The sequence below is a fragment of the Uranotaenia lowii genome, chromosome 3 (genome assembly GCF_029784155.1).
Source record: "Uranotaenia lowii strain MFRU-FL chromosome 3, ASM2978415v1, whole genome shotgun sequence".
Classification (NCBI taxonomy): Eukaryota; Metazoa; Arthropoda; class Insecta; order Diptera; family Culicidae; genus Uranotaenia; species Uranotaenia lowii.
Genome location: NC_073693.1, coordinates 85,155,827 through 85,169,879, shown reverse-complemented (window position 1 = coordinate 85,169,879; position 14,053 = coordinate 85,155,827). Strand labels below are relative to the sequence as shown.

At 39.5% G+C, this 14,053-nt stretch overlaps 2 protein-coding genes across 2 annotated transcripts; both read right to left on the bottom strand.

The window, feature by feature from the left end:
• Positions 1-43: 43 nt before the first annotated feature.
• Positions 44-1,291, bottom strand: LOC129752350 (uncharacterized). Its single transcript, XM_055748139.1, has one exon. It carries the CDS (start codon positions 1,289-1,291, stop codon positions 44-46), a length of 1,248 nt encoding a protein of 415 aa, XP_055604114.1.
• A 32-nt stretch (positions 1,292-1,323) lies between these two features.
• Positions 1,324-5,421, bottom strand: LOC129752349 (uncharacterized). The gene has a single exon (XM_055748138.1). It carries the CDS (start codon positions 5,419-5,421, stop codon positions 1,324-1,326), a length of 4,098 nt encoding a protein of 1,365 aa, XP_055604113.1.
• Positions 5,422-14,053: the final 8,632 nt, after the last annotated feature.

Sequence of the window (14,053 nt, the reverse complement as noted above, 5' to 3'; positions counted from 1 at the left end):
CTGGGTGTGCGGGGGCTTGTGGGCCCCCGCCGGTGGAGGAGTCCTAGTTCTCCCCTTCTGAAGGTGATTCAAGATTGTCGCGTATCGGCAAAACACAAATTTTGCAGATTCCCCTTTTGAATAACCCTTGATTAGACGTTCGCACTGTTACGGCTCTGACGATGCCATCCGCTCCTGGATGGACTTCCTCAATTCTTCCGAGAGCCCAACTCAACGGTGGGAGGTTGTCCTCCTTGAGTACAACCAAGGTTCCTTTAGTCAGGTTTCTCCTCTGTTCTGTCCATTTAGTTCTGTTCTGAAGATTTGACAAATATTCCTGCGACCATTTTTTCCACAAAGTGTTCATGTAGTGCTGCACACGCTGCCATGCGGATAACCGATTCTCTGGAATGCCTACCAGATCAGGTTCTCTGATTCCTTCCAAAGGACGTTGCATCAGGAAATGGGCTGGTGTTAGGGCTTCATAATCGTCTGGATCGTTACTCAAAGGGGTTAACGGTCTGGAGTTTAAAATTGCCTCGATTTGAGTAAGAACCGTAATCATGTGATCGTGTTCCAAAATGTGGTTTCCGATAGTACGTTTGTACAAATTTTTGAAGCTCTTTACTGCTGATTCCCAGAGTCCGCCAAAGTTTAGGGAACGTGCAGGAATAAATCTGAATTCAATGGAATCATCTGAAGCTGCCCTTATCACATCGTTTTGGAATTGCTGCTGTTTGAACATCTTATGTAGATCTGCTAATTCTCTCCGAGCACCAACGAAATTCTTGCCGTTGTCACACATTATAAGATCAGGTTTATTTCGGCGAGCTGCGAACCGCCTAAGGGCCGCGATGAACGCCTGCGTTGTCAGATCTCCGACCAATTCCATGTGAATCGCCTTAGTAGCCAGACATATGAAAACTGCCACAAAACATTTGACTGGCCTACATCTTCGATAGGGGTAGACAATTTGGAAAGGGCCACAATAGTCCACACCTGTTTTCCGGAAAGCGATGCAAGGGTTGACTCGTTCCGGAGGGAGGTCGGCCATCAATTGGGACTCAATTTCTGGACGAACCTTGAAGCACTGCACGCATCGATGAATAACCTTCCTGACCAGATCTCGTGCCCGTGTTGGCCAGAACCGGCCTCGAATCAAAGAAACCATCATCTGCTGTCCTGCATGGAACCATTTCCGGTGATACGATTCTGCCATAACTTCCGTGAACGGGTGACGATGTGAAAGAATGTAGGGATGTTTTCGTTGATTTGAAATCGCTGCATTTCTGAGGCGTCCACCGACGCACATTATTCCGTCAAGAAGTATTGGGTTAAGCGAAGCTAGTGGAGACGACTGACGAACACTACCTTTCTTCTGCAAATCGTGTAACTCTTCGGGAAAGATTCTGCTTGTGCCAAACGGACTATGACACGCATAGCTTCTTCTAATTCTTGAACTGCCAGGGCACCGAACTTCCTACAATCCCGATTCACCTTTCGAGCATTAAATGCATACCGACGAGACCATGCTACAAATCTCATCAACTCAAACATATCGGAACAGATGCTGAACAGCTCACTCGTACTTAACTGCTGCGCTACAGCTACAACGGCACCTTTTTCTTCCAATATCGTCGAATCAATCTCCCCTTCCTGAACTGGTTGCGCACTCGGCCAGTGGGTTTCATCGTGCTTCAACCATTGTGGCCCGTTGAACCATAACGATTGGTATTGAAGCTGAGCTGGTGTCATTCCTCGCGAGATTATATCAGCTGGGTTCTCAATGCCAGGAGTGTGGCTCCATAGACTTCCTCGTGTGGCATGCTGGATTTCTGAAACTCTGTTGGCCACGAACTCTTTCCAGCGAGACGGAGTTGAGGATAACCAGTATTTTACGATCATTGAATCGGTGTAGAAATATGCCTTTGCTTGAATGCCAAGAGCGTTCTTGATCTTCTCGTAGAGATGTGCTAACGTCAGAGCTGAAGAAAGTTCTAGGCGAGGTGTGGATTGCTTTTGCTTCTTGGTTTTCAAATTTTCCAACGGCGCTACTCGAGACTTCGAGGTCAGTAGACGTACTTCGATGTTCCCGGCCTCATCAACGGTGCGAATGTAGATACATGCTCCGTAAGCTTTATCGGATGCATCACAGAATCCATGGATTTGTACGGAAATAGAATTTGAGCTGATAGCCAACCAACGAGGCACTGATATACCTTCTAGTCCACCAAGATTCCTGCGATACTCATGCCACTGCTCCTGCATTTCCTCTCCAAGATGCTCATCCCATCCACAGTTCAGTTTCCAAAGGCTCTGAATAAAAATCTTGGCTTGGACTACGACTGGGCCAACTAGACCAAGCGGATCGAAAATTCGAGCGACGTCAGAAAGCACTACCCGCTTCGTGATGATCGTTGATGAATTCCATTTCGGTGATCTGAATTGGAAATAATCTGTTGCTGGTTCCCAAACCAGACCAAGCGTTTTGACAGCGGCGTTATCGATCTCGAGCAAAGCCTTCTCATCACGGAGTTCCTCTGGCAAATCATCCAAAATCTCTCGACAGTTGGAGTTAAACTTCCTCAACTGAAACCCTCTGCTTTCCATCAACTTCACCAAGTTGGAAATCAGAACTCGGCCTTCTTCTACTGTAGCAACCCCAGTAAGCATATCGTCCATGTAAAAGTCCTTTGAAATAATCTTCGCCGATTCGGGATGCTCCTTCTCGGCCTCTACGCTTAACCGCTGCAGACACTTTGTAGCAAGATACGGTGCACTTGCTGTACCGTAGGTGACCGTTGTCATTTCAAATGATTTTAAAGGATCTTTCGCATTTTCTCTCCACAAAACACGTTGTAATTGACAATCTTCTTCCTGGACTCGAATCATTCGGTACATTTTGGCAATGTCTGCCACAATCGCCAACCGATGTAACCGGAAACGTAGAACAATGTCGATCAACTCATCTTGAATGACTGGACCGACAAGTAAGGCGTCATTCAATGACACTCCAGTCGATGATGCACACGACGCATCAAAAACCACCCGCAGCTTTGTCGTCGTGCTTTCTGGCTTCAATACGGCATGATGAGGCATATAATATGGGTTGACGGCTGTGTCACAAACGACTTCTCGCATGTGACCAAGTGAAATGAATTCTCGCATGAACTCCACATACGCTAACTTCAACTCCTCGTTCCGTGCTAATTTGTGTTCAAGACTTGCAAACCGTTTCTCCGCCGCTGCACGTGAGTCGCCTAAACGGCTCAACATGAAGGTTTTCTTGGGAAGGCTGACCACATATCGTCCACTGCTGTCTGTTGTTGTTGTTGCATCGAAGATTTCCTCGCACATCGTTTCTTCGATGGAGAAAACACTTTTTGTACGACAAGTTTCCAGCTCCCAAAACTTTGTCAGTTGGTCTTGTATATCGACGATGGATATCACGTAGGAAGATGAAAACTGCCCCCTTGGGTCACAGTTCGGAATGCGTCCTGAGACGATCCATCCGAACACGCTGTTTTGTAGCGTTGGTCCTGTTTCAGCTATCTTCAATCTGCCCTCAGTCAGCAGATCGAAATAAAACTCGGCTCCGATTATGACGTCGACAGGATTTGATCGGAAGAACGATGGATCGGCCGAGACCGTTGATTCTGGTAACATAAGCTGACTAGGCTCGAACGATGATGTTGGTAATGCAACGGTTAGTTTTGGTAGCACGTGGAAGCTCATTTCCTCGGAGTAGGGTGAAATTGTGGGACATCTTGCTGCTACTTCTGCCCGCACCACTCGTGTAGAAACCGCTTCAGATGACCCAATTCCTCGGATCGATAGATGTGCTGAAGTTTCTCGGATCCTTAATTTCTTCGCAAAATTCGACGTCATAAGACAGTTTTGAGAACAGGAATCCAGTAAAGCACGAGCTGGTACTGGATTTCCTTGATTATCATTGATATTAATAATCGCCGTGGATAGAATAATATTTTGCGAAGGTGTGATAGGGAGTGTAATGTATGTTTGGCTCGTATGGGGTGTGGCTGATGTGTTACTATTTGGTGTGGAAGAATTTTGTGAGCTTACTGGCTGGGAAGTGTTAGTGTGTGATGTCGGATTGGTGATCTGCGGTTTCGGTTGAGATGCTCGGTGGTTTCTTGGTAACGGAATGCCTGATTGGTTCGGTCTCGGCGCGAACGTTCCGGAGGATCTTACCTGTGGATGCAGCAAGGTGTGGTGCCGTTGATGGCACTGATGACAGCTTCCTCTATCGCAGTTTCGAGCCAAATGTCCCCAATGCAGACAATTACGACACAACCTGGCCTTGACGACAGCTTCGTTTCGTTCAACCAACTTCATCCTCTGAAAACGACCACATTGAAATGCAGAGTGCCAGGATTCACTGTAGAACGGACATGTTCCTGACGACTTGACCATAGTGTGGCAAACCGATGACTTCTGGAGACGTTGATCAATGTGTGGACTTGAATTCTTTTGCGGACCGATAGATTGAAGGACAGCGCATTGACTCTTCAAAAACTGCATGAGTGGAATATAAGCAGGAACCTCTTTCGTCGCATGCTTGGTTTCCCAATGACGTAATGTAGATGCATCAAGTCTAGAACAAATCATATGGGCGAGCAGTGTGCTCCAACCTTTCGTTTCTTCGCCGATCTTATCTAACATCTGCACATTTTTCTCGAAATCGTTAATCAAACGATTGAGACCCTCGAAGCTTTCTCTTTTCAAAGGTTCGATAGAAAACAAGGCATCTAAATAAGATTTTGCAATGATTTTCTTATTTTCATATCGGTCTTGAAGCGCATTCCATGCCAAAGTATAATTAGCGGCAGAGAGTTCAATATTATTGATCTCTTGCAAAGCATCACTAGATAAGGCAGCACGAAGATAGGTAAATTTATCCATTTCTGTAAGTTCAGAATTCTGATCGATCAAACTGTGAAAAGAATCCCTAAAAACGACCCATTCATTGACCTTCCCTCCAAAAGTTGGTAAACGAATTTCTGGTAGTTTAACTTTTGAAAAAGTTGGAGAGGGTCGAGTCAAATGTTCGGTGAAATTATGTGGAAGATCTCTAAACTGCAACTCCAACAATTCCGCCTTCAGCATACAGAACTTATCATCAAATTGTTGCAATAAAAGATTATTTGCGTCCTCTCTCGACTGGTCATCCGTTCGATCTTCTCCTTTTCCTCTAGCAGCACCATCCACCGATTCTTCTTCCATCGCCTCTTCGATAAGTAATTCAATTTTACCGCGCACATCATAGAACTCTTTGCAAGTATTTTCTAGTTTTTCTAATCGCACACTGATTTGTCGTTGATCAGTTTCTGGATGAAAGTTTTCCACAAATTTTTCGATCGATTCAATGATGTTGTTCAACTGTTTTTCACGTTTCACAAGCACTCTTAGTTCGTGAGACATTTTGGATCACTTAAGTTCAATAACTGATAACTGTTAATTTCAACTTCTCAACGACAAATTTATCAAACACTTTTTGATCACTTTTTTTATCACTTTTTTTTCAATCACTTTTTCCAAATCCACTGATCGACTCAACGTACCGTTCGCGAACCGATTGACCACAGGACTTACAACCCGATTGACAGCAATAATGAAGAATTACCAGCAGAAATTTATGAGCAGAGTTATCAAATACCAATCAAATTCCAGAAAAGGACATCACAAGCCAGAATAAATTTAGACTCACATGCATTTTTGATTCTTTATTACTCACACCAAATATAAACCCAATTATATTGGAGAGCCACATGCAACAAGCCTCCTTTACTTCCCTTTTCATGCCACTTGGTGTACAAATTTGATCCGAATCTGCTCCCTCAAATCCGCCGATAATTCCGTCGCAGTCTTCGTATTGGCCGATCGATCGTTCGATGCCACAATTCCCATGCAAAAAACGGTAAAAACTGGATCAGCGATCACGTTTCAGTGACCGATAGCACTAGCTGATGTGTTGGATGGTGCCTCTAGGTTTCCCGCGATGGTGTCAATCCTCGAGACACAGTCCAGGGCATTGACCCGACAATACACTAATTGTTCATCGATTCACTTATTGTCCATGCAACACGCTTTTTTTTTTATTTTTCGACAATTTCGAAAATTCTTCATGCACTAATTACACTAATCGTCCGAATTTGTCCAAAACCGGGAATGTCCGGTTCGAAGGACCAGAAATATGTTCAGTATTATCACTCCCGGATTCCCGAGTTTCGGACACGTTTTCACTTCCGTTGAACTTTGACCATAAAGGTCAACGACCGACAATAAAAAACGCGATTTGTGCGGAATAAAATAAACGCGTGTATTCAGTGTGGTTGATATATTCGGACTACTGACTACTGATCGATGATCACTACCTAGCAATCTACCTAGCTACCCGGCATTCGTCTTTAGTACACAAAGTACTCTATTGTTATCAAATGATAAGCCGATCGTTATCCGAACTGATAGTAGATATCGAGAGTTAGTGAGCGGAAAACTTACACCGTCGCTATGTGTTAGGGTGTCTACAATATTTGTATTGACGGATTTAATGAACTCAATATCTTTTCCAACAGAAAGTGATGTATGAAAAATAACTTTAATAAAAGTGTTTTTTTTTAAATAACTAATTCTAAAAATGATGATGGATGGTCGCTTGGAATGGGTCTTATTGATTGAAATGATTGTTAATTTAAAGTTTGAATCATTTCCTAAACATTCCTTACTGTAACTATTCAAATTTTCTACAAAAACTAGTTCTGAATTTAATCTCAAATGTGCTAATATTAATCTCTAGGTATAGAGAACCCTGCCATGATTTGCTTTGTTCGATTGAAAGAATTCGATTTTTGCTTCATTATGAAAGAAAAGCTGTGTATTAGATCACTATCACTCTATTATAAGAATCACAATTGTAGGGATGAGATGAATGATATGCAAAAAAAAACAATCAAATTTGTGCTAAAATAAAATAAAATTATAGATGTATTCGGCATCACTGAAGATGAATAAAATAAAATAAATGTATATGCAACGTTTGTTATTTTGGCAACACTAGTCTAAAAAAACAAAGTCAGTCATTGATCTATTCTTGTAAGTGAAAGACGAGTCTGTGTGATTCTCTGAATTTCATTAGAATCGCGAACTGAGATTTCGGTTGCTATGACTTGTTTATGTTTACATCAAAGTTGCTTATCGAAAGACTTGAGACGTGTCTGAATGAATCTCTCAATTGAGATTCATAAGAATCGTGAATCACGAAATGGCGTGGTTGGTAGAATAAGGACAGAAAGCGCAGGTTGTCAAGACTGCTGCTACGAAAAATTTATTTCTGATTCGGCCTTCGGTAGAAAGACGGATTGACACAGGAAGCACAGATTTTTAGGGCTGCTGCTACGAAAAAAAGATTTTAATTTGGCCTCCCGTAGAAAGACGGATTGGCACAGGGAGCATAGTTTAAATGGCTGCTGCTACGAACCAAATTGTTTCTGATTCGGTCACTGGTTTTTTGTATCGGTTTGGCTATCCGGTGGATAAAGTCGGAAATAGCTAAAAAAGCGCAGATTTTCAGAACTGTTGCCGCTGATTGTTAGCTTTAGTTTAGCCATCCGGTGAAAAAAGACGAAATTGGCTTGAAAAATACAGATTTTTAAGGCTGCTGCTGCTGATTGTTTGTTATGGTTTGGCTTTCCGGGTGAAAAAGACGGGATGGCTTTTGAAGCGCAGATTTTCAAGACTGTTGCTGCTGTTGGTTTGTTTTGGTTTCGCTTTCCGGTAAAAAAAGACGCAATGGATGTGGAAGCGCAGATTTTAAAGGCTGCTGCTGCTGTTGGTTTGTTTTGATTTGGCCTTCCGGTGGAAAAAGACGGAATTGGCTTAGAAATTGCAACTTTTTAAGGCTGCTGTTGTTGATTGTTTGCTATAATTTGGCCTTCTGGTAGAAAAAACAAAAATCGATGCGTTAAAAGTTTTAATTGCGAATAGCGGTGAGAAAGAATGTAGGGATGAGATGAAGGATATGCAAAAAAAAAACAATCAAATTTAATTTAAAATAAAATAAAATCATAGTTGCATTCGACATCACTGAAGATAAATAAAATAAAATAAGATAAAATAAATGTCTATGGCAACGATTGTAATTTTGGCAACAATAGGCAAAACAAACAAAACAAAATCAGTCATTGGTCTATTCTTGTGTGCAACAGACTTGTCTGAATGAATCTCTGAATTGAATAAGAGTCGAAAAACCACGACAATGGCGTAGTTGATATAATAAGCCCAGAGAGCGTAGATTGTAAAGGCTGCTTCTTCGAAAAGTTTGTTTCTAATTCGTACTACGGTAGAAAGACAAATTGGCCTGGGAGTGCTTATTTTCAAGTATGCTTGAACGAAAAATTTGTTTCTGATTCGGCCTCCGGTGAAAAAATAGATTAGCTCGTGAATTAATGGCCCAGATTTTAAAGGCTGCTGCTGCTGTTTGTTTGTTTATGATTTATCACGCGGTTGAAAAGACGGATTAGCACGGAAATCGCTGAATTTTACGACTGCTGCTGCTGTGTATTTGTTTCTGATTCGGTTTCCGGTGAAAAATTCGATTGGAAATGCATAGATTGGAAAAGCTGTTGCTAGTAGTATTTTTGGATTTTTCTGCATCTGGCAAACAAAGACAGAGTGACAGGAACAGCACAGATTGGGAAGACTGTTGCTATGAATGTTTCGGATTTTTTTTTCGGGAATTAAACAGCAAGCTGTCATTCATCCCTAAAACCAATGTTTTCGGATTGTTTTGGCTCTTTTTTTTTGTGGTGGTCCCACAGGCCCAATTGGGTCCTTCCTCCACCCCATACGCTTCTTTAGAAGTGGGAGGGACAGTTTATCCTATGGATAATTTTGTTTGCATTATTTTATCTAATTCTGTACGACTTGTTTGTCTAACTCCCGCGTATGTCCATCACCGTACAAATTTATATCTGGTATTTCGCCAGATCTTCATCACAAGCATATGATCCTTTTTAGGATTAGTCATTATTTCAAATTGTCTGTTTAACGTGTTGTATTGCCAGTTTCTTGAAAATGTTTATGTTTGAACTGTCTTTGATATTTTGCGGCAGGCTGTTAAACATTTTTAGACCGTTGTAGAAAACTGATCGTTTTGTCATTTCCTTTCTCGTATTCGGTAATCTGAAATCATGGGCTCTTCTCGTATTGTAGCTATGTACATCGTTGCCGTACTGCAGACCGTCTATTAAGTAAGCCGGTAACATTCCGTTCTTCATTTTATATATAAAAATCAAACTGTTATACGCAATTCTCTGTTTCACTGACAACCATTGAAGTATGTCGAGCATCAATGTACTTGGTGTGTATCGATTACATCGTATCACTACTCGCATGATCTTATTTTGAATTCTTTGTAGGCGCTTTGTTTGTGTATCAGATGCATGCAGTAAAATTGTAGCGCAATAGTCGAAGTGTGGCATGATAACAGATTTAACGTAGATTCACTAGTTTACAGCATTTTTGAACTCAGTAAACTGAAGGTCATTTCCAATGTGAAATCGGGCGCTGAATCCGAAAATGAAATTCAAAAAAATCTCAGTAGAACCGTTTTTGAGTTATGCTCCAAATATGAAATTTCGAAAAAATTAAAAAAGTTCTTGTACTTAGATTAAAATATCTCGGACTGCATAATAGTAATTTGAAATCCCTCTTTTGCATATTGAAGGTGAATAAGTTTTCTATCGATCATCTGAACACTGTTTTTGCGTTTGACCAACAGTATTGCTGATATTAGTGACTTTATGAGAAAAAAAAATAATAAAAAACGCATTTTTTAGAGAAAATTTTGTTTCAACGAAAGTTTTAGACTCGATGGAAGCATCTAAAAAATCTGATTTTCTTTTGCGCTTGGATGTCAATTTAAAACAAAGATTTCAAGTGGTTATTTATCCAAATCGGTTGAAAATTGAAGAAGTTATGGCTACTTTACCATAACTGAAATTTTTGGAGTTTTTAATAATTTAACGAACCGCAGTACACTTATCATAGTATAGGAAGAATGAAACATGACAAATCTCACTCGCTCCAAGTCAAAATTATTTATTAGCTTACCAGAAGGTCACATGCCAAGTTTCTGGAAGATCTGACCATAGAGAGGGGTTGCTTGAGTCTCAAACGTGAATAAAATTTTAAGGTATTTTGCCCGGATGGAACGAAAAATACTGGTTTTTCATCAATAACTTTTTTCATCACTAGCTGATTGTTTTAAATGGTTGATTTTCTTAAAGCCAAAGTTGAGACAAATATTTCACCCGAAGACTGTTACTCGATTGGATTTGAAACAGAAAAGTTATTGCGGTTGAAAGATTGCATTTTGGTCGAAAATTGTCGTATAAAACGCAATACGTAAAAAGTACTCATTGCGTGTTGGACAAAATTTGCGGCCTTTGAACCGCAATAACTTTTCTGTTTCAAATCCAATCGAGTTACAGTCTTCGGGTGAAATATTTGTCTCAACTTTGGCTTCAAGAAAATCAACCATAAAAAACAATCAGCTAGTGATGAAAAAAGTTATTGCTGAAAAACCAGTATTTTTCGTTCCTTCCGGGCAAAATACCTCAAAATTTTATTCACGTTTGAGACTTAAGCAACCCCTCCCTATGGTCAGATCTTCCAGAAACTTGGCATGTGACCTTCTGGTAAGCTAATAAATAATTTTGACTTGGAGCGAGTGAGATTTGTCATGTTTCATTCTTCCTATACTATGATAAGTGTACTGCGGTTCGTTAAATTATTAAAAACTCCAAAAATTTCAGTTATGGTAAAGTAGCCATAACTTCTTCAATTTTCAACCGATTTGGATAAATAACCACTTGAAATCTTTGTTTTAAATTGACATCCAAGCGCAAAAGAAAATCAGATTTTTTAGATGCTTCCATCGAGTCTAAAACTTTCGTTGAAACAAAATTTTCTCTAAAAAATGCGTTTTTTATTATTTTTTTTTCTCATAAAGTCACTAATATCAGCAATACTGTTTGTCAAATGCAAAAACAGTGTTCAGATGATCGATAGAAAACTTATTCACCTTCAATATGCAAAAGAGGGATTTCAAATTACTGTTATGCCGTCCGAGATATTTTAATCTAAGTACAAGAACTTTTTTAATTTTTTTGAAATTTCATATTTGGAGCATAACTCAAAAACGGTTCTACTGAGATTTTTTTTAATTTCATTTTCGGATTCAGCGCCCAATTTTACATTAAAAATGTTGGTCAATTAATCAAGTTCACGATTTTTTTAAAATTTTGTAAACTAATTATTTTCGATCAGAAAGTCATATATCTACTTACTCTACAAAGTACACCATAATTCACGGCAATCTTTTTGATTGTGTAGTCTATGTGAGCTATAAAATTCAATTTTTCATCGACTTGTACTCCTAGGTATTTGACTTGACGAACCCTTTCGATCTCACAACCATCGATTAATAATTTAGGGCTTAGGGCTATTTTGCGATTTCCAATAATCATCCAGTTGGTTTTATCAAGATTTAGACATAATTTTCTGTGTTTCAAAAAATCTGCAATATTTTTCAAATCAGCATTTGCTTTTTGTACAACGAGTTCTAGGTCATTTCCACTCCAATAGGAGACGGAATCATCTGCAAATAGCTTGAGACGGCCGTGATTTAAGCACATTTTCATGTCATTGATGTACAATATGAATAACAAGGGACCCAACACACTTCCTTGGGGAACTCCTAGGTTATTTTCTCTGTATCGCGAGTAAGATGAACCATATTTTGTTCGTTGCATTCTATTCTCCAAATAATCTTTGAACCAGCTCAGAACCGTACCATTGATGCCAATTTTAACCAACACTTCTAACAGTAGTAACCGATCAATAGTTTCAAATGCTCTCTTGAAGTCTAGAAACACAGCCACTATGTAGTTTCCGTTTTCAATATTAATCTTCCAATTTCGAAGTATCAAATTAACTGCAGATTCAGTTGAATGCTGCTTCCTGAATCCAGACTGTTCAGTAATCAATATGTCTCCACCCTCAATAAAGCGTAGGAATTGCTGTTTTACTGCTAATTCTAGCACCTTTTCTTGAATTTCTAACATGTTTATAGGACGATATAACGTCGCCTCTTGTGCATTTTTCTGTTTTTCAATGGGAACTACAGTAGAACACTTCCACGTTTTAGGTATTATTCCTAACTGCAGACTCGTGTTTATAACATTTCTCAACGGGTTGGCTAATACCAGCAACGAATCCTTAAAAATTTTTAAGGAGACATTTTCGATACCGGCTGTGGGTTTCATCTCGTTTACTATTTCGTCAAAATCTTGACTACTTATTGTCTCGAATGTGTAAAATTCTCCACTATTGTACATACTCTGATCCACGTAGCCATTAGAGCTTACCGGGATGCTGTTATGAATTTCCATGACGCTATCAATAAAGAAGTCATTGAACTTCTCTGCTATTTCTTTTTCGTCTTTGACTTCAACTCCGTTGAATGTGACTGAATCTGTCTTGGTACTATTTGACTTTTTTTTTTTTTTTTGTATGAGCAAATCCACTGCGACCAATTTATTTGATCTATTGTGGAGTAACCCAATTTACTATTTGTCTGATTACGTCGTACTGTCATCATTAATTGAGATGTCAGTTGTAGACGAAGTCAAGACATAATTCCAGTTTGGGATGGTGTTTCTTATGAATCCCACCACCTTACTGGCCTTCATCTTCCAAATATCATCGGGCGTTAGGATTCGCTTACCAAGAACTTTTAGTCGATGTGTCATAAGATATCCACAGTCACACATTAAGTGCTATGCAGTTTCTACTTCAGTTTTACAGAACCGGCACATATCATTACTAAGTTTGCCAGTTTTTTTAAGGTGGTAATTGCATGGACAATGCCCTGTTAAAAGGTCTGTAAATGTTTTCAGATCACTTTTCGACAGGCTCAAAATGTCGCGAGTTTTCTTTGAATCGGGCTTTATGAATCTTTTTGATTGCCTAGCACCAATAGCTACAAGCCATTTGAATTTTATTTTTAAATTTTCCCAAGTTTTTAGTTCTTTGTTAAGTGCACAAGTTGATACTCCACAGAAAGGTTCCGGCCCGGTCATTGGCCCTTCCGATCCTCTCCTAGCCAGTATATCTGCTTTTTCATTTCCTTCTATTCCGCGGTGACCTGGAACCCAATAGAGGTTCACCTGATTTTGTATTGATAATTGATTTAAAGCATTAATACTAGAGATGTACCGAATATTCGGTCGGCCGAATATTCGGCGCCGAATATCGCCAAAAAACCGTTAAGCCGAATATTCGGTTCACCGAATAGTTGAGCTGAGTATTCGGCCGAATAGGCCTAATAGGCCGAATATCTACTACAGACTTGTAAATTTTTCAAATTATTTCTGATAATTTATCAAATATCCAAAAGAAATGTTGTAAAAGCTAAACTATCATTAAAAACATATGGTTCCAGCAAAACATATATGGTGTATCCGCGTATCTTTCACTGTAGATCGTTCAGGAGAATACTGAATGGTATCGCTTTATACTTTGATTAAAGTTTATTCCAGATTTTCTGAACATATTCAGGCTTGCACATAAATCCAGTAAAGAATCCAGATAAGTTAAATTTGGCCGGGAGGTCCAGATATTGTTTACAACTTCCCAAGTTTTTATTATTTGCTAAATCAAATAAAAACTTAATTTTATTAGCCTTTGTGTTCAATAACGATTGTTCAAAAATTTAAAAATATACATAAATTTTCAACTTTTTGATTTTTTTTTAAATCGTCCTGAATGCCTAACCGTAAGGATACGTGTGGTTGAAAGTATGGTATGCTAAAGGTTAAAGATCATCTATCTTTTCAACAACTATTTTGAAGATACTTTGCTCAAATTCGACCTTCATCTAATTCAATATCAGTGATGCAATTTCAAATAGCTTGGCACCTGTTTCAACATGTTTCATCCCAGATTTCACAGGAACGCAATCTCTTTGGTGATAAACGCCCTAGCAGCGACA